The 25,605-nt window shown below is 41.3% G+C and overlaps 1 protein-coding gene across 4 annotated transcripts in view; it reads left to right on the top strand.

The window, feature by feature from the left end:
* pnpla6 (patatin-like phospholipase domain containing 6) overlaps window positions 1-25,605 on the top strand; it is a 32,844-nt gene that overhangs the window by 3,377 nt on the left and 3,862 nt on the right. The window contains exons 2-34 of one of the 4 annotated variants that reach the window (XM_067581941.1): window positions 870-958; window positions 4,393-4,446; window positions 5,226-5,313; window positions 5,427-5,509; window positions 5,660-5,751; window positions 5,873-6,013; window positions 6,382-6,541; window positions 6,938-7,018; window positions 8,476-8,604; window positions 8,845-8,925; window positions 9,151-9,286; window positions 9,532-9,606; window positions 10,303-10,403; window positions 10,846-11,025; window positions 12,310-12,387; window positions 12,555-12,760; window positions 13,054-13,185; window positions 13,300-13,423; window positions 14,006-14,119; window positions 14,210-14,285; window positions 14,491-14,640; window positions 14,742-14,805; window positions 15,046-15,214; window positions 15,333-15,515; window positions 15,705-15,823; window positions 16,150-16,306; window positions 16,547-16,663; window positions 16,800-16,869; window positions 21,866-21,982; window positions 23,893-24,041; window positions 24,123-24,275; window positions 25,159-25,275; window positions 25,390-25,477. In XM_067581941.1, coding sequence (XP_067438042.1) covers window positions 911-958; window positions 4,393-4,446; window positions 5,226-5,313; window positions 5,427-5,509; window positions 5,660-5,751; window positions 5,873-6,013; window positions 6,382-6,541; window positions 6,938-7,018; window positions 8,476-8,604; window positions 8,845-8,925; window positions 9,151-9,286; window positions 9,532-9,606; window positions 10,303-10,403; window positions 10,846-11,025; window positions 12,310-12,387; window positions 12,555-12,760; window positions 13,054-13,185; window positions 13,300-13,423; window positions 14,006-14,119; window positions 14,210-14,285; window positions 14,491-14,640; window positions 14,742-14,805; window positions 15,046-15,214; window positions 15,333-15,515; window positions 15,705-15,823; window positions 16,150-16,306; window positions 16,547-16,663; window positions 16,800-16,869; window positions 21,866-21,982; window positions 23,893-24,041; window positions 24,123-24,275; window positions 25,159-25,275; window positions 25,390-25,477 — 3,832 coding nt within the window. In that variant the 5' untranslated portion in view covers window positions 870-910. Of the gene's footprint in view, window positions 1-869; window positions 959-4,392; window positions 4,447-5,225; window positions 5,314-5,426; window positions 5,510-5,659; window positions 5,752-5,872; window positions 6,014-6,381; window positions 6,542-6,937; window positions 7,019-8,475; window positions 8,605-8,844; window positions 8,926-9,150; window positions 9,287-9,531; window positions 9,607-10,302; window positions 10,404-10,845; window positions 11,026-12,309; window positions 12,388-12,554; window positions 12,761-13,053; window positions 13,186-13,299; window positions 13,424-14,005; window positions 14,120-14,209; window positions 14,286-14,490; window positions 14,641-14,741; window positions 14,806-15,045; window positions 15,215-15,332; window positions 15,516-15,704; window positions 15,824-16,149; window positions 16,307-16,546; window positions 16,664-16,799; window positions 16,870-19,825; window positions 19,943-21,865; window positions 23,633-23,892; window positions 24,042-24,122; window positions 24,276-25,158; window positions 25,276-25,389; window positions 25,478-25,605 lie in introns of those variants that run through there. The other 3 variants (XM_067581917.1, XM_067581926.1, XM_067581933.1) reach the window with 3 other exon arrangements.

Genomic DNA, 25,605 nt, shown 5'->3' with positions numbered 1-25,605 from the left:
ATGCTTGCATATTAATAATTACCAAAGAAATTGCATAGAAAAAAATATGCACATATACATTTAATTTAAAAAAATCTGCTTGAATTCTTTTAATTATATTTTGTTTCCTTAAATGTCCCGTCTTAATCCCCAATAGAAGAGGCAGCAATTTATTAGGAAGTGTAAGAAGATCATGCCATTGGGAGGGGAATGGAGAGGGATGGATAAAAAGAGGGGAAAGGTTACCATCTGGATAGGTTTTTATCTGTCTGTGTGTGTGACAGAGACAAAAGCCTGGGCCAGTGTCCTCTTCTGTAGGATGCAGTAATTTGATCCTTCTCTGATTCTAGCACTCGGTTAAAGCGATTTTGAAGGAGAGATTAAGTATAGTCAGACAGTCATGAGTACAAACAGTCTAGTCAGGGACTCTCAAAACCTTTGCCTGAGGCATAACAGTTTCATTTTCATATTCTCTGTCTCTTTTAACCATATTTGGTGGTTTCTCACAATGGATTTGCAATAGTCTGGAGCAGTTAATTGTTTTTGTGTGTACTGTGTTTCCTCTATATTCATTCTGCAAATTATGAGCACTGCTGCTAACATTTCACACGATCATTAATATCAGTGGGCTACTAATGATTTTCACTTGCACACTGTGCAAACATGATAACAACCTAGTTACCGCGGAAATGTTTTAAGTTGTCGTCTTCCTCTCCTCATTCTAACTAACTAACTCCCTCCCCAGCCCAAAGCTGTCAACCTAATGGGAACACTGGTGTATATGTATAATACGTCAATAGCAACAATGCATTTTCTCAATAGGAGTGAAAATAGTGGTAATTTCGTAGGTTCCCCTTTGATTGGGTATGCATGTCTGTTTTTGTTTCCAGTGGCCGTTGATGGACCATCCCTATGAAGAAACAGGGTTACAATGGGACAGAGTACCTCGGAACAAGAGGTCCAAGGAGACAACCCTGAGGTTGGTTTTGTGAAGTTCCAAAATCAAACTCCAACACAGCAAAGTAGTATTTAAATTCTTTAGTGAGCTTATTGAACTTCAGTGGTACCACAGCTACCGCAGCCATCTCCGGGCTCTAATACTCCTGTGCGGTTTTTCCAAGTAGGTCTTTTCCATACACATGTGCTGACTTGGTTTGACTCGGTGCATCAGCCCAGCACGGCAGGGATTTGCATTCCCATTACAACAAGGTTTGTCTTGAGTAGTGGGTAGTATACAGCGAGTAGTATACATCATGGCTGTGACAAGTGCGTTGGCAACTTTGATTAGTTCTAGTTGACTGGCAGTGTCATAGCCAAGTAAACTGCCATTACTTCCATGTAGCACATTTGTGAATTGTGACCTCGATTCCACAAGCGAGGTGAGTTTTCCAATGGCAGGCAGTGGGGTGCGTGAACCATTCGGTGCATGGTGAGCGCATTTGGTGAGTGAGGGCTTATATCTCAATCTCTGACAAGTTGTTTCACCAATAACAGGGTCCGTCCCCCCCCTCCCCCCTATTTAACTCAAATGCCTTTCTCTTACGGGCCGCCACCTTTGTTGAAAATTCTGGGAAGTGATATTGACGGAACGAAAAAGGCGGAACTGCGAGGGCAGTTCAGCACCCGGACAGCGCACACATGCTAGAGTTATCTTGTAGTTCATCTGCAAAAAAGGCAGCAGTTGCAAGCATGTTTAGATTTAATGAGTAAATAATTACCTTTGCGAGACCAACGTGAAGAAAAATGAAAAATTGTTGGATGTTACGAGGCAGAGTGAACTCAACAGCCACACATTTCTCTGTTCTCCATTTCTCCGTTTAGCTTCTTCAGGTTAGGCTAACCCATGGTTGCTAACTTTGGAGCTAACATCCTTTACTTTTCAATCATTTTGGGAAACAACAGACGTGACTTTTCTTGGTCTTGACAAGCTGCAGCATTTATTAACTGACATGCTGTAACGTGTACTGTATATTTACTGCCAGACTGACAACTTACTGCTAAACATTTCCTCTGCTCTGCTTGCATTCACCTTCACTTTTCTGCCGCTCGCTCTTTCCCACTCGCTACGCACACATATTACCCACTGCCCTATTCCTTAAGGGAACTGCCAGAATCTTAAAAAATACTGTAATACAAACTTTTGGTCATATCATGCAGCACTGCGCTGTAACCACTTCTTCCAACGGACAGATAAGTTCTGATCTTCATTGATATCAAAAGCAGGGAACGATGGCAATGCAGCAGTCATGTTTGTGGAAAAAAGGCTGAAGGTTGAATCCTTGTTGCCAGTGTAAAGTTCCACAATCAAACTCCAACACAGCAAAGTAGTATTTAAATTCTGTAATGATCTTATTGAACAGTGGTACATGTACATCATACATACATCACATGCATTATAAGCCATAAACATAGCCTTAAAGCCATAAACGTATAGTGTGGATGTCACTGTAAATCTATATGAAGGCCCAGTCACGCAAAAAAAACCAAACAGAAAACAGGTACAGGTTTGTTCACTGTATTTATTTGCAAAAACAGACATGGAGTCAAGATATAAAATCTAGATATAGAAGTACTAGAGATGCAACCTTGGAACATTGGTCGGCTATCAAGATTTGGTAAGCGGGTTGACAGGAATGGCAGAGCCATTTGTACTGACAAATTGCAAATCAGACCCCGCGGTAGGTGTTTATCATCCTTTTTAAATAAATAATGCCAGCTTTTGGCAAACAGAAAGAGAAAAATCTTCTCACAAATTAAAAAAAAGCTAATCTGTGAGCCATCAAAGTGGCTCGACACATATTAAAGCACTATGACATGCCAGCAAAAAACACAGAAAGTACCTTTATAATAGCCAATAAGCCATTTCCTCTTTTTTAACATGCTAGTGTAATTTGGCAACACAGAACACTATCAGCTCATTATAACAAATCAATGCTCTTATCTGTGTTCAGTGCCAAACTCAACGTGACTTTTTCTCAACATTGGGTTGTGGTTGGTAAACTCTTCTTTCCCAACTGGACTAACAATTACAACAGCCAGTTTCACATCAGCATCACCTTTAGACTGATAATTACACATATTTCCAAACCTTATTGTGCCAACTTAGCCTCCAGCTAAATGATATTTCTGTTTGTGCGTGCTGCCTACGCACACGCCATCTGTCAACTCACTGTCAATGTCTCCATTGTCCAGCCTAGGCATTTTACTGCCAAATAACCTTTAGCTCCTCACACTCTAATCAATAACCACTGATAACAGACATGTACTCTCGTTGGCCGTTAGCCTGAACACTAAATACCTATTACTCTTGTTCTTATTATACTGTATCTGATGACTAGCCAAACACACACACACACACACACACACACACACACACACACACACACACAGGATAAAACAAACAAGCCGCAGAATCTTTCCACTCCCTGCACTGACAGTCTAGTTTTAATGAGTAAAGAAATGCTGGTTTGATGTTACTGAGCTGAAGTGATAAAAGTCTCTTCAATCAAGCCAAATGGAAAAAACTACTCTGCTTTCTATGAGTAGGGTCCTTTATTATTTTCCTCTGTTTAGCCATTTGTTTTTGAAGGACAGTCCAACTCCATCAGTTTAAATGATATCTTGCTGTGAGCCTTGGCTTCGTCTGAATGTAGAGAAGATTCATCCTCTTCATCCATCTGTGACTGACATGATTATAGCCATACCACACAGAAGTGGAAGTCAGTTATGACAAGGTCATACTAGATTTTTTTTTTTATGCCTATTCCATGCTTGACTCAACTGCCCAGACCACTAGAAATGTGTCAGGCGTTTGAGGACCTCCGGGTCTGATATTTAGAACAGGGTAACCTGCAGTGTTAAATGGAGACTGGCCTTTCCTGGGGACGCCAGACCAGTCGGAGCTTGACGTGTTTTCTTTCTGAACATCTTTTTTTTATTTATTTACAGGCTCAGTCTGCATCTGCTAACATTACAAATGTATTAAATTGAGCATTATCTGCATTCTTTGGATGTATTGTAGCAAAACAAACAAGCCACAGGAATCAATCTCAGTCTGTTAATAAGGAAGAGTGAATGCGATGCAAGAGAGGATGATCACCAGAATTACTTTTTTTAATAAAGTAAAGTAAAGGACCGGGAGGGCACATGTAAGGGCACAAGCGTGGAGAAGGTCAGATAAGATGCTACATCTTTCCCTGGCACCGATAGCCAGACATTCCTGCCTCCGGGGCAAATCCCTTATTCCCACATTCCATTACACTTCAGTGGAATTGAAGCCTTCAGGCCCAGCCTCACACAGCGTTTCAGTCTGAATAAAAGAGGTAGCAGCACACGGGTAAACCAGTACATATACGTGAAGTTTGGGTTGTTTGTTTGGATAAATAATTTCTCTGTATTTCTCTGTTACATTAGGACGGGTTTAATAACATCAAGACATTTGTGGAGGAGGAACTACAGACAAGCATGGTGAGTGTGTGTGTGATGAGGATCCATCGAGACATTTTCTCAATGCCTTCATTTCAGCTGCTGATGGGTCGCCCCATAGGAAGTTGTATTACTACAATACATGTTTCACCATGGTTAAAGACAGAAAGTAAGGTGATAAAATTTAGCTTGATAATATTTAGAAAGCACAAGCAAGTAGATGACATAATGAGATCTCTCTATATAAAGCAAGGAATCTCTATGTATGTATGTATGTATGTATGTATGTATGTTTGTCCTTTGCATATCTCGAGAACCGTTCATCCAGTCTACTTCATATCTGGCAGGTGGATTGCTAGGGAAATGGGGAAGCGCCACGTCGATGTGCGAAGTTGTTTGGATGAGCAGTTCTCGAGAAATATGTAAAAATACCTCATAAATAACATTTATTCGCTTCTTCCTCTGCACGTGGATTTAACGATTGGATATACGGACAGCGCCACTCTGCCTTTGCAACCCACATTGTGGTCAGAGATGGGATTACACCCGTAGTGATAAGAACTACCATAGAAAATGAATGGAAAAAGTTTAGAGAGTTAAGCTCTATTCCCGTTCCTCTCATGTGGGAACTTCGTATCTATGTTCAAGACATAGTGTAGGATGTCTGAGGCACATTTTGAACGGGCACTGCACTAGTACATTAAACTAAATATAATTTTAGTGCTGCAGCCTGTACTTGTCAGTAGAGTTTGTCATTATGCAACCTTTGACCCTGTACACACCTTAACCCTCTTCTTCTCCTGTTCTTCTTTTCTCTGTAGATGGTTGGGATGGTGATTGGTGCTGGAATCGCCATAGTCCTCATCGCCATCCTCATCTTCTTCATCTTGCGGAGGATCCAGCTTCGAAGTCAGTAATTGCTGAGATGTATTTCTTACCGTGCAGTGATAGCATGTCATGATAGCTAACTTCTATGTATTTCTGTGTTAATTTTCAAATTCGTCGTTCCTCATATTTCACAGACCTCGAAGCCCAGGAGGCTCCCAAATACCGCTTTCGCAAGAGGGACAAGGTCATGTTCTATGGGCGAAAGATCATGCGTAAAGTGAGTGTCTGACTGACAGGAAACAATAATACTTTAACAGTCAGTGTGAAAATCAGTATGGTAGTTGTCATGAGTCACATGTCATTCCTTTTGCTTTCCTATCTAATAAGTAATGCAAGGCCTCATATTAATTGAATTGTTTCCCGACAGGTCTCTCAGTCTACCTCTTCCCTGGTGGGTACATCCTCTTCCTCTCGGCCACGCCTGAAAAAGAAGCAGAAGATGCTCAACATTGCCAAAAAGTACATCAGAAAGCTCACCCTCACCAACCATAACACTTATGTTATGACCAGTTCAGTTTGTGGTTTCCATCCCTTTCCCTTTCTCCTCACCCCACTGTCTTCCTGTCTCTCTCCTGTGCAGGATCCTGCGCTTTAAGAAGGAGGTGCCCACCCTGCAGGCCAAGGAGCCCCCTCCCTCAGTGCTGGAGGCAGACCTCACAGAGTTTGATGTGGCCAACTCTCACCTCCCCTCTGAGGTGCTCTACATGCTTAAAAATGTCCGGTAGGTTGGTCTTCCTCCTCATGCCTTTGTAATTGTGTTATTATGTAATTATGTAGAGCACAATGTTCAAAAGGCCCGAACATGTCTGTGCATTATAGTTAAATTTGCATGAGTAATATGTGACTCCTAAAACATGAGTGTTGCTCCTTCAGGCATGCCTTTTTAGATGTGTGTGTTGTTAGGAGGTTGGCTGGAAAAATGTGCTCATAAAGTGTGCTCAGAATAGCATTCCACGCAACTTAACACAGATTGTAAATAAGCCTCATGTTCCTGAATGTATAAACCCAGCCAGGTTTGTTTACACCTGTTTTGCATGCGTGTGTATACAAACCTCCTAACCACCTAACCTCTGTTGTCTTTCGCTGCAGCGTGCTGGGTCACTTTGAGAAGCCCCTCTTCCTGGAGCTGTGCAAACACATGGTGTTTCTGCAGTTCCAACAAGGGGAATACGTCTTCAGGCCGGGCCAGCCTGACAGCAGCATCTACGTGGTTCAAGATGGAAAACTAGAATTGTGCCTTACTGGAACAGTATGCAAACTCTTGAAGCACTGTTTTTGTCTTTAAGGATTATATGATGTAATGTGTGTTGTGGTAAAAACTTAGTGCAGACCACATAAAAGCAAGTAAATCTACTAAGGGGCTTAACCATGGGAGTTCTGGCTTTAACAGCTCATTAGTATTTATTAACATTTGACTCAGATGATCTCATTAGCAAACTAGGGGAATATGGTTGTTGACGGTTGCTTACTTAATGACAAACACAGCCAGGTCAGGGGCATTTAACAAGTCTTACATGGGTTATTTGTCTTGATAGAGATTTCAGTTCAGGCTGTATCTGCAGTATATCTGTGAAACTGTGTGGCTACTGAAGTAAAACTTTTCCGATCCTTGGTATGTACACTGATGCTCACTGCTGTGTTCTAGGATGGCAAAGAAAATGTGGTGAAGGAGGTTTACCCAGGAGACAGCGTCCACAGCCTCCTCAGCATCCTGGATGTCATCACAGTAGGTTTCCTGATACTTCTTGGCACACACACACCAGGGCTGCCAACACATTCACCATGAGACTTAGGCAATTTCCACTTTTCACACACTATCATGCCACAAGTCTATTTACTCACACAGTGAAAAACAAATTCATAACTGATAACATTGCAGTGTGAAAAGAAGACACTGACAGCGCACAGACAGATAAGACAGAGCAGCACAGCGCAACAGCAGCGAGTTATTCAGACCATTAGGGGGAAAGCGAGAAATATACAGAAATCTATTATATTGTAATTTACTCCCATGCATGCTGGTCAGAGTAATCTCCGTGCGCATGCAGGCAGGAGTGAGAGTGAGTTACTATGGTTACAGGGACGCTCTGTATTGCTGTCACTTTGAAACTTTCTTGCGATTCCCAAATAATAAAACATTGTTTAACCAAGTTTAATGATCCAAATCATATTGTGATGTGTTGTAAGGCTATTTCATTTATATAAATTGTTTTTCCTTGTTTGATCTTGCAACCTACCACCAGTTTTTATGAATATAATTTCAAATATGAAATAGCCATTCTTCTAATTATCATTTCCTGTCCTGATCCATCCAATTATTCACTGTTCTTGATGCATTCTCTTTTCATAGCACCCTCAACCTAATTAATCTAGATGAGTGCAGGTGGCTGTGGCTTAATCCAAGAGGTTAGGTGGTGTAGAAATGCAGGAAAATGTTTTAAATGTGGACCCCCAGAACCCCCGTCAATTATGTATCTTTCCAAGTTTGTCGCCAGATTTTAAAACAACCATGCACACATGGATGCAGTTATACCATTACTCCTATTAGATAGACCTGAGAGACTAAAGTGGGGAGTGTTGGATGATGGGAGCGACTTGGTGAGGAGCACAGATCTTTCTTATCCACGTTTTGAAGAAAAATATATGTAATATCTGGAGTGTATATCAGAAATGCTACCCATTAAACACAAATTAGCAAAAGAAAAAGACTTATGAAAAAGGTATTGGTTCATAAGGCCAGAGAAAGGTCGAGTGGGTCAATTTACCAGGAATCATGCTCATTTGATTATGAACACAAATAACTACTACTAATATTCACCCCCCACCCCCATCTGCATACACACACAAACCTGCACACACAAAGGTGCTGTGTCACTCCTATAAGCACACATACAAATAACTCACAACCCTCTTAAATGAGAAATAGCAGTCAGGCTCCACCCGCCTCAGATTCCTTCCCCTCACATCATGCACTCTCACCAACTGACTTAACAGAGCTTCTCCACTGGCACACACATGACTTATCCATTTATCTTTACTGTAGTTGTAATTCAATGAAAATACTTTATGACTTCAAAGTACACCTGAAATAAAGAGGGTTCAACCACCCTCTTACTTTGAAGGTTTTATAAACAGATTTAGAAATGTGAAAATGATCTGAGGTTTGTGGTTTTATGCATTTAGGGCCACCAGAAGCCTTACAGAACGGTGTCAGCACGGGCTGCAGAGGTTTCCACTGTTCTCCGTTTACCTGTAGAGGCCTTCCTGTCTATATTTGAGAAGTACCCTGAGAGCCTGGTGCGGGTAGTACAGGTGTGTGTCAAATACTGTTGATTCTATTTTGTTGTATCTATTTTCCAATAAGTATTCTAGTATTTAGCTTAACAGGTGAAGAATGATTCTAACATACATATATTTATTGGTCCGGTTTCCATCTATTGTACTGTCAGCTGTAAATATACACACTCATAAAACAGAAGTGTTTCTGATAAAGACATCTGTCAGTTTGCGCAAGATATGACAAATGACTCACTTCCTGTTGTATCTGTTTAGATTATCATGGTTCGTCTCCAAAGAGTAACAGTCCTAGCCCTGCACAACTATCTGGGGCTCACAAATGAGCTCTTCAGCCATGTAAGTTTATACACACACACACACACACACACAAAGTACCATGCTAACATCTGATGGTGATGTGGTTTGGCATTTCTTTAAGAATTCTGCATCATTAGCTCAGTGCGCAGACTGTTTTTATTATGACTCGAGTCACCTAGTGCTCATTTTGCATCTCTTTTTCATCTCCCCCCCCCCCCCCCCCCATACATATCATACAACATACGTCTTGCACTCGTCCTATAGGAAATGCAGCCCTCACGTCTGCCGCCACCGTCTCCCCACCCGACTCGTACCAGTCCCATCCGCCACGGCAAGCGCTTTGGCAGTCTGACAGTGCCTGAGGAGCATCGGGAAGCTGCCATTAAGGGTGAAGCTACAGGTAGGGACAGAAAACTAGAGAAACTCAAATATGATGATAGAATATGGTTTCTAATTTTTTTATATTTGATTTAACAGTGAAACGCTGTGAAATACAACTAAAGTCACTCTGAGAAGTTGAGAAAATGAATCTTATATGTATTTATTGGTTTCCATTAAATGTTGTAAATATCTTGTCCATTTTCCTCCAGTGCAAGTTTTGTGTCAGGTTGGCTGTTAAATGCGGCACATTTGATTTATTTACAGGAGGAGAACAAGGGAAGGATGCAGCAACAGTGCCAACTCTTAGCAGGACCATCTCCATGCCTGTGGATATTGCTGGTGAGGGACTTCCCTCCTGTTTTGGAGAGATAATGTTTTCCTAGTGTTCTTTATTTACCAATAAACTGGATACGAATACTCAAATGTCAAAGCTGTAAAAATGTGTCGATGAAACCACAAATTGGTTTAGCAGTTGAACCCCATCTGATGTCATACACGTCCCTAACCTTTGGGAATGTTCACACCAGTCATATTTAAAGTGTTTTAAGCTGTGGACCCTTTTTAGTTTGCTTCTTTTTGACATGTATTAACAACTATTTCCAAACTCGATTGACACAAGTGAATATCACTGCAGCTGCTTGAAACGACAGTGCGGTTAGATAGACTGACAAAGCTTCCTCAACCATTTGCTGATAACAGCATGTTAACACAGAGCGGTTTATGGCTATGAAGACACAGCAGCTAAGTCGTGCTTGTATGCAAAAATGCAAAAAAGCTTTCTCACTGTTGTTCATTCGTAGCTGCGGTCACCACCATCTGAATATACGATATCTGATTATTTCTGACTTGTTTTTCTTGTAGATTTATCCTCTCAATTTTGTTTCTTTTTAAGTAAAAACTTGTGGATCCAACACATATCCTTGGGTAGATTTAATGGTTTATTTTGAGAACATGGCTCCTGTATTGGTTTGACGTAACCACAGCAGAATGTTTACTAAAGAATGAAAGACAACTATCTGAATTTTGTCTGTGCAGGTATACAGAAAGGTCTGAGATCAGACTTTGACATGGCATATGAAAGGGGACGGATCTCTGTTTCTGCAGAGGATGGCAACACTCCTCCCACCTATAGTCGGGTCAGTACACTGCAAACTCTTCATATAAATGAGATAAGGTCGACTATATTGTTTCCCTGACATAAAACTGGGTAATTGCACAACTACAGTGGAGTTGGTTTGAGAACAAAGACTAAAAGTTCACCACAGGGCATACATAACCACAAAGTATATAAAATACCTAGAAATATTTCAAATTAAGTGTCTGAGGCTAATAAAATGTTGTGGGTTTTTGTCAATAAATTGTTACTAGAATTATAATGTTCTGTGGACAAGCAGGAACAAAAAGCACATCTTGATGCCTTCCAGTTTTTGTCCGTAGCTCTTCACTTTATTTGTGTCTTTCCAAAACACTATTTCAAAAATGTAAATGTGATGTTCATCGTACAGTATCTCAATCTCAATAATAGTTCACACATAATAATTTGAGGCTCATCAAACATCTTCTCGTACATCGTTCCAGTCTATATCTCAGGACCAGCGGGAGAGGAAGGTGACAGTAGACGAGGTTCCCTCAGGGATCTACCTGTATCCAGAGGAAGAGCCGGGAGTGGACAACATTTTCTCACCCATATCCAGTCGATCCAGTGCTTCTCTGTTTGAGGAAGCTCAGAAAGAGGTTCTCAAGCTCATGAGGATTGAGGTTTGTGTCTGTTATGTTAAGAGTGTTGTGGTTTCACATGACACCCAGGCAGTATGCTGCAGACACTATTAAAAACAGTATCGCAGATCGACAGAGAAATAATGCACTTTGATATCAAACATTCCCCAGTTCCACCTATTTGTGAGGATTTACTTTTTTTTCTTTGTCTTATGTGATAATAAGAATTTTAAAAAATATATTTAGAATTTTTTTTGGACTGTTGGTCTAATAAACCAGGGAATTTGAAGACATCGCCTTGGATTTTAGGAAACTGACGAGAACATTTTTCATGTTTTTCAGATGTTTTATAGAACCAACAGACTAATTGAGAAGATAATCTGCAGATAAATCGATAACAAAGAGAATCGTTAGTTGCAACTCTAAAAAAAACGACATCATCATCATCATCAAGCACAATGCTTTCATGTGCTCTAGTGTTTACATTTGGAAAAATAAAAGATGTAATTTTTTGGCTCAAGCTAACTGATGCAAGTAAAAACAGGGTCTAAATATTCAGTTAGTGCAGCGTTCTCCCAGTCACGCTAGATACTGTCAGACCAAATTTCCGTGGATTGAGAAATAATAATAGCCTCATCACATTATTATTTTTTCTGCATGAATGAGCACATTGTCATAAATCGCCCCTAGAGCATCTGCTTACAGATTATGATGTTGAAAGGAGGTCAGTTAGTAGACCCCCTCTGGATGAGCTGTACCCTCTCTATAGAAGAGAGGAGGGAGGACTTCAGTGTCAACCTACAGTTTCTTAAATGCTGAGACAACTGCTTTTATAGCATGTTGGATGAACTTAAACTTCCACTTCAAAATCCAGGAAAAAACAATGATGACAAGCTAAAGTTCAGCTGAACCAGATACTAGTAACTATGACATATTGCATCGTTTAGAAAATCCAGAGATGATACAGAGGTTTGTTTACAAAAATTAAACACTCATCACTTAGATGCTACCTTTTATGTAGACTGAATTCTAATAATGATTTTAGTCTAAATGCAGCAGGGAGTTGTACGTGTGCATTCGATGCAATATGCAGTAAACCCTCTTTGTGTGCCTCGGAGTAGACGTTGCCACAGTTAATCTTTGGAAACCATATGTTTGTGTTACTAGCAGGTCAAAGCAATACAGATGAAATAAACGTCTGGAGTTTGACTTTCATCCAAAGCTGAACCGAGGAGAAATAAAACATTTCATCCACATTGTTCCTCTACTTCACCATACTGTCTTAACACTGCTTGACATGCTCTTTGTTCTTCTTCTCTTGTCCAGGACCCCTCCTTGTTAAATGGGAGAGTGACTCTGCACCATGCAAAAGCTGGAGCCGTCTTGGCCAGACAGGGAGACCAGGTACTTATCACAGTGGACCCTTTTTTGATAACTTGCCTGAGAAAAAAAAGCAATATAGGAAATGAATCACAGCAACTAAAATATAATACGTCAAATAATACAACAAAGTTATTTTTATCCTCCCTTGTTTCTGCTTTTTCTATCCCTTCCTCTTTTCACTTTCAAAGGATGTTAGTCTGCACTTTGTCCTGTCTGGTTGCCTGCACGTCTACCAGCGGATGATCAATAAACAAGATGCTGTTTGCTTGTTTGTCACCCACCCGGGGGAGATGGTGGGCCAGCTCGCCGTGCTGACCGGAGAGCCCCTCATCTTCACCATCAAGGCCATCCGAGACTGCACTTACCTCAAGATCTCAAAGTCAGATTTTTACGAGTGAGTCTTCTCTCCTAAGTTTGAACATTACTTTGCAAAAATGTGTAAAGATTAAGTTGGTTTGACAGTTAATTTTAGAGCAGGCATAAAACTGTTTATTAATTTTGATAAACACTCCTAATAAAGCACCATTGACCAGTTATACCTCCTAAAATTCTTACACAAAGCACATAAAAGCCTCGGACTAAACCATAATTTCCAGAATCTTCCAGTTTTACTTCACCTTAAAGCTTATTTAGGAGCAGTACAAGTCAGCACTTCTAATGCTTATGGCTTTGTGCTTCCCCCTGCAGGATCATGAGGGAGCAACCCAGTGTGGTGCTGAGCGCGGCCCACACAGTGGCCATCCGTATGTCTCCTTTTGTCAGACAGATGGACTTTGCTATTGACTGGATGGCTGTGGAAGCTGGCAGAGCCCTCTACAGGTATTCTACTTCTGCTCATAGTTGGCTTCTTTGTGCAAACCGAACTCTGTCATCATCGCTGTCTTGTTCATTCACTCAAGCATTTACAGTTTATTTGTCTCTTCTCATCTACAGACAGGATGACCAGTCAGACTGCACCTACATTGTCCTGAACGGACGTCTGCGTTCAGTCATCCGCAAGGCAAACGGCAAAAAAGAACTAGTAGGGGAATACGGTAGAGGAGACCTCATCGGAGTGGTGAGAGAACGAGGCTTTTTCCCCTCACAGTCACAGTCTCATTCTGATGGTGGTTAAAAGAAAACTCCGCTATCAAATTAAAATGTGGAACTGAAACCTTTAGAAAGTTTTGCGCAATTATGACAAAAATGACAAAACCAATAATGTCAATTGAAATGTTGATCACAGTCGTTTCTTTGTTCCCACAATATTTTTGAGTACTCTGTTGATCAGATATAGATCTTCATCAGGCACAACCATCATTATATATACATGTCTCAAAGCAATAATAGGAATCCACTCTTAAAAGCCATTGGTAACAACCCATTTATTTACACCTGTGCTTTTCCTATTGTGACATTTAAAAATATCCTCTAAGAAAGAGTCCAGGAGTGATCAGCTACAGGCAACGACAACTGGAAGGCAAAGTTATGTAAATGACAAAAAAATAAAGTAGAATAAAATGATATAAAAATTATTTTTAAAAAAGAAAAACTAATTATCATTACCTTCTTGCTAGCATTACTTTTTTGAGGTCTGAATCAGGCCTTTGAGACCTCAAAAGTTGAATGTATCTGATGGTGTCCTGTCATTTGCTTTAAGGTGGAGGCCTTGACCAAACAGCCAAGAGCCACCACTGTCCACGCTGTGAGAGACACAGAGCTGGTCAAACTGCCCGAGGGAACGCTCAACAACATCAAAAGACGATATCCACAGGTCAGTAACTTCACCTTGAGTACTGTTGAAACCTTTGAAAATCCAGTCAGGTTGTGGTCGTACGTGCTGATGCTTGATGTCTGTGTTTAGGTGGTGACGAGGTTGATCCACTTGTTAGGCCAGAAAATTCTGGGGAACCTGCAGCAGGGTCGCGGACCATTCTCAGGTAAGGTGATGATGATGATGATGAGGACTGTAAAAGCAGAAATGGTTGTAATCAGAATCAAGGTTTTGGCCTAGTATGCTGACACATACAAGGAACTTGACTCAAGAACCATGAAAACAACAAATTTAATAAAACACAAAACATACTAAACCTGCATTAGGCAAGAATTTATCCTCCTTTCACTCTGTGTGATCCTGCCTTTCAGGTTCACCCCTGAGTCTGCCCGGTATGACAGCCAGTGCCGACGTAACCAACCCCGCCAGCAACCTCTCCACAGTGGCAGTGCTGCCTGTATGTGATGAGGTGCCGATCAATGCGTTCAACCTGGAACTCAGCCATGCCCTCAGTGCCATCGGTGGGTCTACAAAAGCACTTTCTTCTCTTGAACTGCTGGATTTCTATTTAGTTGCAGTATTTTTTGATGTTCATACATTTTATCCCTTCTCTGACATTTAGGGCCCACTCTGCTATTAACCAGTGACATAATCAGAGAGCGACTGGGTGCTTCTGCTTTGGACAGGTTAGTTTGACAGTCAGAGACAGGAAACCTCATCTCAAAAGTCTCTGAACGGCAAACTTTTTTCATGATCTCTCACATTCTTTTTTCTCTTTTTAAGTTAATCTGTATTCATCACTGTCATTTCCTTTCTCTATGTCTCCCGTTCGTTCTTCCTGTCATCAAAGCCTCTTTATCTTGCATTTCTGTGGTTACTTTCCATTACTTTATCACCCTCTCATTCTTTTCCCCTCTATTCACCAGTATCCATGAGTACCGTCTGTCCGGCTGGCTGGCCCAGCAGGAGGACATCAATCGGATTGTCCTTTACCAGACTGACAACAGCATGACCCCGTGGACTCAGCGCTGCATCCGCCAGGCGGATTGTATCCTCATTGTCGGCCTGGGGGACCAGGAGCCTGCCTTGGGAGAGGTATGTGTGTGTGTCTAGGAGAGGAAAGGTGGAAGGGCAAGAGATTAAGAAAAAAAAACAAGCCTTTCAAATACAAATACAGTACATTTACTCTCTCTATCTCTCTCTTTGCCTCCAGTTGGAACAGATGTTGGAGAACACAGCTGTTCGGGCTCTGAAGCAGCTGATCCTTCTACACAAAGAGGACGGTCCAGGCCCCTCCAGGACAGTCGAGTGGCTCAACATGCGTAGCTGGTGCTCCGGGCATCTTCACCTCAAGTGTCCCCGCAGGGTCTTTTCCAGACGCAGCCCCAGCAAACTGGTACAATAATTTTTTGTTAGTATATTGCATTAAAATCATAGTGTACTATAGTTTTTTTGAGATCTTGGGCTGTGTTATAACATTGGTCTTGTATTTCTGAATGTTAATGTGAAGCTGATGCTTTTACTGTGTTTTCATGAGTATTTTCTGTGTGTGTGTGTGTGTGTGTGTGTGTGTGTGTGTGCGCAGAGGGAGGTATATGAAAAGGTGTTTGAGAAAACGGCAGACAGGCACAGTGATTTCTCTCGGCTGGCCCGAGTCCTGACAGGAAACAGCATCGCTCTGGTGCTGGGAGGAGGTGGAGCAAGGTGAGCAGAGTCTGCCAGTGAGATCTGAGCCCTAACTAGCTGTAGGGAACAGCTTCTGTCTTATAATTCTTAGAGTTTTGAAATAGAGTATTAAAAACTCCCCCTTCAGTTTACCATTGTGTACGGTAATGCAGGGAAGGATTTCTAGTGTAAAAATACAACTCAATCACTTGTACTGTTTTGCCAAAACTAAATTTGGATGTTGGGAATGAACACTTGTATACCACAGGAACATTTCAAGTCATTATTTTACCACTCAGTACCACGTACAGCTAGACATAGGTGAAGTCATTTCATGAACTTGCTGGGTGTTTTCCCTCCTGCAGAGGCTGCTCTCATGTGGGTGTAATCAAAGCTATGGAGGAAGCAGGGATTCCTATTGACATAGTGGGTGGGACCTCGATCGGCTCATTCATCGGCGCTCTGTACGCTGAGGAGAGGAGCGCCGTTAGAACCAAACAGAGAGCCAGAGAGTGGTCAAAGGTCAGTACACATTATCCATTATTCAGTCATTTCTTTATTATCATGTTGAGATGACATTTTTTAACTTTGATCATGAAAGAAAAACGTGTAATTCACTCAATTTAACATCCTTCAGTCGATCAGAAAATGAATGCTTAGTAACTGATAGCAAACAAAACCCTAATGGTATTGATTTAAACAGAAATAGTTGCTGAGGAATAGACACATGTCTGATTTTTATATTTTTTTGTTGTTTAATAGGCAATGAATTCGGTATTTAAAACAGTCCTGGACCTGACCTATCCCATCACCTCCATGTTCTCCGGATCAGCCTTCAACACCAGCATCTACAAAGTGTTTCAGGACAAGCAAGCTGAGGTGAGCAGTTTCTGCACAAATTCATCTCTCCAAAGAATTGATTTACTGTACCACTGCAGTAAAGGGGGGGAAAAAGTAAATAATTGCAAAATGAATAATAAGCTTTATGACAGTGATATAACCATTGTGTCCCCAGGACCTGTGGCTGCCGTACTTCAACGTCACCACTGACATCACAGCTTCAGCCATGCGTGTTCATCAGGATGGTAAGTGACAGCTGAACTGGCTGCAGGGGCAACTGAGCCTCGCTATCCAATGACTGTTTTAATAGAAATGCAAAGTATACCTTTTTTAAAGCTTTAGAAAACACTTTTTATGAAAATGATTTTAGTAGCTGTAGGTGAGCCCACATAAATGCAAACACACACACACACACGGCATGAATACTTTACTGCTAAAATGTTTTTTTAATACATTTTTCTGACATTTAACACAACTCAATCCAATAATACTATTCTGAATGACAGAGAACTAATGTGTGAAATTGGCATCGTCATCAATTCATGTTTCAAAAGGAATTAAACAGAGTAATGCTTGCAGCAGTCAGTCAGAAGTAAAACGGCACACTGACTTATATATCGGCATGTTGCTACACTCAGTCAACTTCAGAAGTGACTTCAGGCAGTATAATATTTCCTTCCTACAACATATCTATAAATATTGTATTAGCAGGCACAACCTGAGGCAATACATAACTATAAAAATGTAACCGGAGTATGCATCGTCTAGAGCGACTGGACCGCATGCTTTCAGATTTATGGTTTCAGGTGGAATACTCCAAACTAAATTGAAGTCGGTGCGCTCTCAGAGTAACGTGGACGACGGGCACTTTGAGCAAACGCCAGTATGCTCGCTAAGGCTCGAGGTGTGTGTACATTTAATAATGTCCACGCCTGCCGCAGGACCTTGCACGACTCAGTGGGAATAGACAAAGAACGTATTAGAAGGAGTAAAACTTCACTGTTATAGCTCAAAAAGGCTCAGAGAACGTCCCACGTGACATTTATTGATGAGTTGCAAGCGAGGATACTTTAGTGACTGGTGAAGAGGAGTGAAAAAAGTATATAAGTGGCTGACCTGCACGCACTGCATCTCTCCTCTTTGGTTGCAAATGCGCTTTTTTTTTTTTCCCTTTAAGAACATGCCGGTTTCAATCCAGTTTGGAGTATGCTGCAACCAAGAGTTTATAAGAATATTTCACTGAACATAGACCGAATAAAACACTGTGTAGATGTTTCTGTGCTTGTGTCTGTATTTGCTGATATAATGGCAAATGTGCTCTGTTTGACTTGCATAAAAAAAAATGCACCATCACTAACATTAGCTGAAGTAGATGCCTGAGATGAACCCCCCCTTTCCCCCTTTCCCCCGCCCCTCCACCCCGCAAATCCAGTGTGCCATTTTCTATGCAATGTAAAATCAGTGTAATGCTACCTTCACAGTATTGTACATCAAATTAAGACATTGCCAGTTTCATTATAAAGGCAATATTTTGAATTATGATAACTCTAAGGCTGAGTGCTGGATTTAAGGGGTTTGTGGGTTTGCAGGTTGAGTCCTGCAGGAAAGTATCGAATGCTTCTGTTCGCATCTTGGCATGTGTATAAACCGCTGGAGCAAAGCCTTTTCCTTTCTTAGTCTCATTGTTCCCATCATCTACCTCTTTTACTTTTACTTTCTGTTTCATTTTCCTCTCTTCATTTCTTTTTCTTTCTTTTATTCTTCCTTTTGCCATCTTTCTGCATCTATATTTTTTTAATTTTCTTTCCTCTCCTCCTATTCTTTCTATTTAATACCTTTTCATATGCTAAATCAATCAAGCTGTAGCCTTTTTCATTTTTTTTTTTTTTTTTTCCCATCACATTTCTATCTATAACTCCCAGATCGTGCCCTAGATAAACCCCTTTACGTCAGGTCTTTCTGCACATAGAGAGACATCACAGAGCCGCCCATCTATAGGTGACGCAGTAGGCTAAATAACTTGTGTAGCTGCTGACCCCAAAAACACTTCCCATGTCCATGTCAACATGTAGGATCCAGAACACTCCACCTTGCCTCTCTACTTCCCTTCCTCGCTCCTTTTTAATAACATCCCATGTTGCTTCCTTCACTCCTTCACCTCCATTCTGTGCTTTCTGTAGTTTTACTTGCGTGTCTTTGTCAAACATTGCTAGTGTGGTGCTATTCTGAGTAATGTCATATTGGCACTGAAAAGGAAAGACTTGTTCTGCACTATTCTTTTTTTTATTGGTGTACAGGTACACAGTGTCATAAGTTTGCATTAAATCTTTTATCCAGTGAGAAAGACGATCAAGATCTGAAACTAGACACAGCAACTCTTTCCTGTAAAACCTTAGTCCAGTTTCCCTTGCAGTTTCCTCCTTATTCTACAGTTTGGAGAATTTAGTTCAAGGCCCAACAGTACTTCTTGAAGTGATGGGCTACCTCTCTCTCTCTCCCTCCCTCCCTCTCTCTCTCTCTCTCTCCTCTGTCTCTCTTTCTTTCTCTCTTTTTGCTCGTCTTCCTCTCGCCTTGCTTGTTGAACCAGTCATCTAACAACGCTAATACTGTTTTTTTTTTTTAATATGCTTAATGAAAACATCAAACAAACCTAGCATCACTGTCTCTAGGTAACAAGCTAATGACATGTATCTGTTGTCATCCATTCAAGATAGAGTATATGTTGTCATTAATGTCATAGGCTGGTTGTATTCAGTATTTTGGTATCTTGTATGTGATTGTTTTGAATTAAGATGTTCACGCTTCCGTATTTAGCCTTGAATAGTGTAATTTGATTGGCCTTAGATTGGTCCTAGAGTGTGCTTTTATATGAAATTGGCTTGATATTAGAATTTGTTAAGTTTTGTTGAAACTGTAGGCTGAAGCTCGTAGTTTTGTTGAGATTGTCTTCCCCTCTTCTCTCTGTCCTGCTCCTGGCAGCTTCTCGCATTCTTCTTCTCCTCTATGTCGCTGGCATCTCTTTCTCTCTATTTCTTTCTCTATCTCTCTCTCTACTTTTCTCTCTTTTTTTTTTTTTTTTTCAGCATTCATCTCTCTCTCTCTGTACTCTCTTTGTCCTTCTCGCTATATTTTTAAATCTGTGACGTGGAGTCCGGCCCATATTTGATGTGTTCCTCCTTCTCCATCTCAATTTCCCGGCAGGTTGCGTCTGGCGCTATGTTAGAGCCAGCGCCTCCTACACCCCCTATTTACCTCCCCTCTGCGACCCCAAGGATGGCCACTTGCTTGTGGATGGTTGCTATGTTAACAATGTCCCAGGTCAGATTTTAAACGCCCGCTCACCAAAACCTCCTCTCTCATCCCTAAGTCGACAACCAGTCACTCGGCTACCCTCCTCCTCCTTCTTGTCCTCTACCTCCCAGTTCTCACACGTAACTAACCCACCATGACCAGTTGGACATTGGGAGCCCATGGTTTGGAAGGAAAGACTAAATCAAAAATATATCTTTTGGATTGATCCAATCGGTTTATTATCCAGTAGTACATCTCGTTTCCCTCCAATTTCAAGATTTTCGTTTCACACACACACACACACTTTTTCCAGTTTGCTTGGTGCCACCACTTAATATAACCGCTTATCCTCACTTTCTTATTGGATTTTAGGTTTTACTCATGCATGTCCAAACATCTATGGGTCACAGAGAGATGCATGTTGGTCTGGCTTCTTCTGGCCCCCCTATATTTACTAAAAAAAAAATCTCCCTTATCCTTTTTATCTCCATGGATTTTGCTCGTAAACACTGATGTCTTCATGCACCACTTTTCTTGCTTATTTCAATATATTTTTTTACAAAAGTGCACTTACTAACTTGCAGGTAGCTCTGCGAGGCTCATGTGAATCAGACAGGTCAGTTCGCCTTTTTTAGCCGGATTTTTCATTTTGACACTCAAGGCACAGACAAGAAACAGTACCATATGTTTAGATTAAAGGGAAGCTGATAGTTTTGTATGTGACACTCTGCAGTACTCTCCCGCCTCACTGGATATTGTGCAGCTCTCCACCATGTCAGCATCGCATCTGTCTGTCATTTTGGATCATTGTGCGTTTCGGTAGACCTAAATGTGTCTGTCCTGTGGACTGAACTGCAGCCTGTTCCCCTTGTTTCCCATGGGGACCCTTCTTGGGGGAATTTCTTCTGTTTCATTTCAATCATCTTCACCAACAGGAACATGTTTGGTTTCTTCCACACTGCACCTGTCTTCTCCCCTGGCTTTGCTTGCTTCTATGTGCATGCCAGCGTTGGACACAGTGAGCCAATCTATATATTTCTCATAAATATATATTGATGGCATGTGTTACTTTTTTTTTTTTATTTCTTTTGTAATTATTTGGGAATATGTGTTCTGGATCCTGCTGTTGCCCACTGTAGCCCCTTTTACAAACTGAAAAAGACCCTTTTGTTTAGAATAAGAGATGAAAGCTCTGTAAGGAAACAGAAAGTGGTAGATGGTTAAGTATTACCCTGAAAAATAGTATTTCAGTGAGACAGTTCTCCTCACAGACTTCACATATACTCCACGCACAGTTGCACCCCTTGCTTTTCTCTGCGGTGCTCCTTATCCTTCCAACCCATGCAACACCCGGCCTGCTCCTGCCCCCTGCTGGCACTGAGCTGTACTGAGGCACTGGGCAGGCTGGTTGCTCCCTGCCATGTTCACGGTGAGACATCTCCAAATTTGTCACAACATCTTCTCCTTCTCTGACATGTTGACATTATTGTAGGTCCACAACAACATTTTCTACCACTAAAGCTCAGTTTATAATGATTAGTTTCAACTTCAGTGTATAGTATCTTTGGATTTGGCACAAATTTGGGAAAGGAGCTAATTCATACAACAACATGCAACAAAGAAAGCGCTGCTGTTGGGACATAGTTTGGAGATTCAAACAGCCTTGGCACTCTGTGATGGTTGCCATTTACTTTTTTACCTTATGCACAAGTCACACAGGATCTGTGTGCAAGGTAATGAGGTTTGCAGTGGTGTACAACAGAGTCTAAAGGTGGGCAGAACCGCCGTCCTAGCGTCTGCAGGGATCGGCTACCTTCCTTCAGCCGATCTCTGTCTGGTGTTGAGATTGCGGTCTGCGTCGACACTAACCTGAAACGTATAGCAAACGTTATTGAGATGTTATCCCCCCTTCCTCCTCCCTCCTCCCTCCTTCCGTCCCTGGTGTGCCAGGCTCTCTGTGGCGCTATGTGCGTGCGAGCATGACCCTCTCGGGGTACCTGCCGCCTCTCTGCGACCCCAAAGATGGCAACTTGCTCATGGACGGTGGCTACATCAACAACCTGCCAGGCAAGTAGAGGTGGTGTCCCTCCACAGTGTCCACCAAACTCCTATCCCCCAGAGGAGGGCGGAAAGTGGAGTGAGGGATGGGGATGCTAATTAGGGGAGGGGGCTTTGATCAAGCTAGCAATGTTTACATGATGGGTAAGTATATAGCTGTGGGCTTGTTTTAATACTGGTGGAGGGAAGTCCAGTGTGCTGAGATTTCCCCATCTGAATATGGAGACGAATCAGACCATTACTGATTCGGTCTGATTAATGCATCTGGTGAGACAAATTGAAACTTAAGCAACTCAGAGAGCAAATTACCTTCATCAGACCCTAAATATTCTGTTTTTTTATGAGATGGGGAAAAATCAGCATTTAGAGTTGGATATTTGAAAGTGATTCTAAATGAAGACAAGGGTTCACTTTGTCACTGTGATATAAAAATAAACAGATTGAACTAAGAAATACCACATTGGATCGGGGAACGTGGTATTTGTCAGTCCAACAACCTGGTGTCAGAAACATGTAGACGTAAAAATCAGAGGAGGAGTTTGCATTGATATCAAATTTGACATTTTTTACAACTGAGCTTTGGGTAAATTCCAGCTGAGATTTAAAAGCTTCTGGGATGGAAAAATAAATGATTTCTCATCTATCTTTTACTGACAAGACACCAGTTTGCTTTGAGATTGGGATCTGGTTCCCCTCATGTAGAAATGAACATTTTCTGTAGGGCTGAGCGATTCAATAGTATCATTTATCGGCTTTTCAGCACAGTCATATCATAATGATATGAGCTTATGGTGCTATCTTTCATCAAATACACATGTGAGTAGTTTAACAGTGAAACACAGTTCTGCTTTGAACTTCAGTTAATTTTCTATTTGCAATATCCTAATCAATATTGTGGTAATGATTTCAACAGTGTCGCCCAGCCCTGCCTTTCTGTTTAGCTTAGCTTAATTTTAAAAGGAGTATTTGCTTCATTTCAACCAGAGGAAAGAAAGTGGAGTCTGTTTTAAAAAGAGGGGAAGAATGTTTTTTTTGTCTGCGGACCATCAGGTACATCTCAATTACCTGAAAAATGCATTAGACCAAATGCACAAATTCCAGTAATGTTCATGCAAAGTACAACTAAAGTAGGAAATAAAGAGATTCTGACATTTATGATGGTGCGCAGATGAAAACTCCCCCGAGTCTGTCTCTGTGTAGTTATTGTAAAGAATGTACTCTGTGCTGATGAAACACAGCCACATTTCACAGAGCTCTGGCCTGAGCTATTGTAATTCTCTATTTGGTATGGGAATCATGTCTCATTATCTCCCAAGCAATACTCGCTGCTGAGGTTTGTGAAATGTGGTGCTTTCTGGGCCCAAAGATTGATCCAGCTGAATGGAGCCTTGTAAAATCAACATCCTTCATTTCTGAACTTTATTAGTCTGCCTTTTCCCGAAGGAGTTTGTGCTCAATCAACCGCATTTTAAGTTGTTCTTGGCTCACTGGATCTGTGCTTTGGTCTTCTGGGATGTCTTCCTGTTTCTGTCTGTGAATAGGCTCAACACCACAAAAATGCTCACTGTCCCAAAGCTCTTTTTAACACTAGCAAGGCAATGAGAAAGGTCATGATTTCGGACCCAGTGCTTGTTGGCTAGGAAAGTATAGTTAAGTATTTTCCTTTTTCAAAAATTCCAGTGTTCTGTCTCACTAATTTTTCCATAAATTGTCTACAGACTTTACGACAACTTAAAAAATGGATGTTTTTGTGGTGCGAGTCCGTTTGTCTCCTAAAATGAAGAAACAGAAATTACCCTGAAATAAGCCAAGTAACACGAGAATTATTGTCTTATCATCTCTGCTGCTGGATTTTGTTGTGCTGTGTTTGTACGTCTGCGTGTTTGTGTGTCTGTGTGTGAATGCTGTTCACCCCACAGCGGACATCGCAAGGAACATGGGCGCCAGAACAGTCATCGCCATTGACGTGGGTAGCCAAGATGAGACCGACCTCTGTAACTATGGCGATTGCCTGTCTGGCTGGTGGTTGCTGTGGAAACGAATCAATCCCTGGGCGGAGAAAGTAAAGGTACGGTACGGTAACTTACGATGACAAAGCAACATATGATATAGAATACTGACATGATTCTCACACCACTTACCTCACCAGGTGCCAGACATGGCAGAGATCCAGTCGCGGTTGGCTTATGTGTCATGTGTGCGGCAGTTGGAGGTGGTGAAGAAGAGCGCCTACTGCGAGTATATCAGACCGCCCATCGACCGCTTCAAGACCATGGACTTTGGCAAGTTTGACGAGATCTATGTGAGTAACTTAACAAATATTTCTTGTTTTTTTATTTATTTGGGGATATGTAGCATTCATACACAATAATACAGTCTACCCTTGACAAGTATTGATTTAGATGCAGCGAGCAATGAGAGCACAGTCAAAACTTCCTCAGTCTTCCACCAGTCATATCGATAGTCTGTCGTTCTGGGAGGAGAATGTGGATTCTAGTAGATGTTCTTTTGCATATTTGAAGGTGAAGGCCGTGTTCAGACAGACATGAACACTTTATGAAAAACGCAGCACCATCATTCATTCATTTCGTGGGCTCAAGAAGGATGATGATGCAGAATTGTATTGTTCGGCAAAACAACTTGAATCTGGCTTATTGTTTTCTGTAACGCAGTGTGACATTATCTTGCAAATCACTGTGTAGCCCAATCAAATACATGTTGTAATATTAATACATGAGTTATAATCCTGTCTCATAGTATTATAAGCTTTCAAACTCGACTGTACGTGACCTCAACACCTATTAACACGGACAATAAGAGCTGCTAGCAGTGAAGATGCATTGACTTGACAAACTTTAGCAGTGCTCCTGTTGCACTTCCCCTTTTCTTTTTAACAAAAGTATTCCAGCTGATATTCATCAAATCCAAACCAACATTATCTGAAATGCAGTTTTGTAGCTGTTTGTCTGCTTGTTTGATTTGATGATGACCAGAAAATATGTTTCTAAATTAAGGAGTTGATGATTTAAGGAATGTTCAAATGGCACAAGTTGCACCTTGTAGTGCAAATGAATATGTTAATACTGATGTTATGTCATCAGTTACAAAGCATTTACTCAAAACATGCGTCTATTTAATTTATTTACAAACGTCTTGTGCTTTTATTTAATTTTTTTGTATTTCAGGATGTGGGCTTCCAACATGGCAAGCTGGTGTTCACCGGCTGGGCCCGAGGTGACATCATCAAGAACATGCTGAAGGATCACCGCTCAGCCGACTACAACGACAGCAAGAGAACTGACGTGAGAGGACACACACACACACACACACAAATGATTGATTTATAACTATATTGATGTTCACCATCAAAGCCATCATAGTTCAACATATAATATTAATAATTTATTGTCTCTTAGTCTTGCACGTGTCCAGGAGCTGACTTCACGGACCTTGCAGAGATTGTGTCCAGGATAGAGCCGGTCCAAAGCTACGTAGCTGCAGAAGGTGAAGTATCACTTCCATCACCTGGTCTATTTTATTGAAATACAGTCGGATATGTCCCTGATGTTTTATGGATGCTATCTAAACCCGATGGCTCAGTCACATAAATTCTCTCTGTAATATCTCCTCTA

The sequence above is a fragment of the Thunnus thynnus genome, chromosome 3 (assembly GCF_963924715.1).
Source record: "Thunnus thynnus chromosome 3, fThuThy2.1, whole genome shotgun sequence".
Classification (NCBI taxonomy): domain Eukaryota; kingdom Metazoa; phylum Chordata; class Actinopteri; order Scombriformes; family Scombridae; genus Thunnus; species Thunnus thynnus.
The sequence above is the reverse complement of the archived record's forward strand: the minus strand, read 5'-3'. Positions and strand labels throughout refer to the sequence as shown.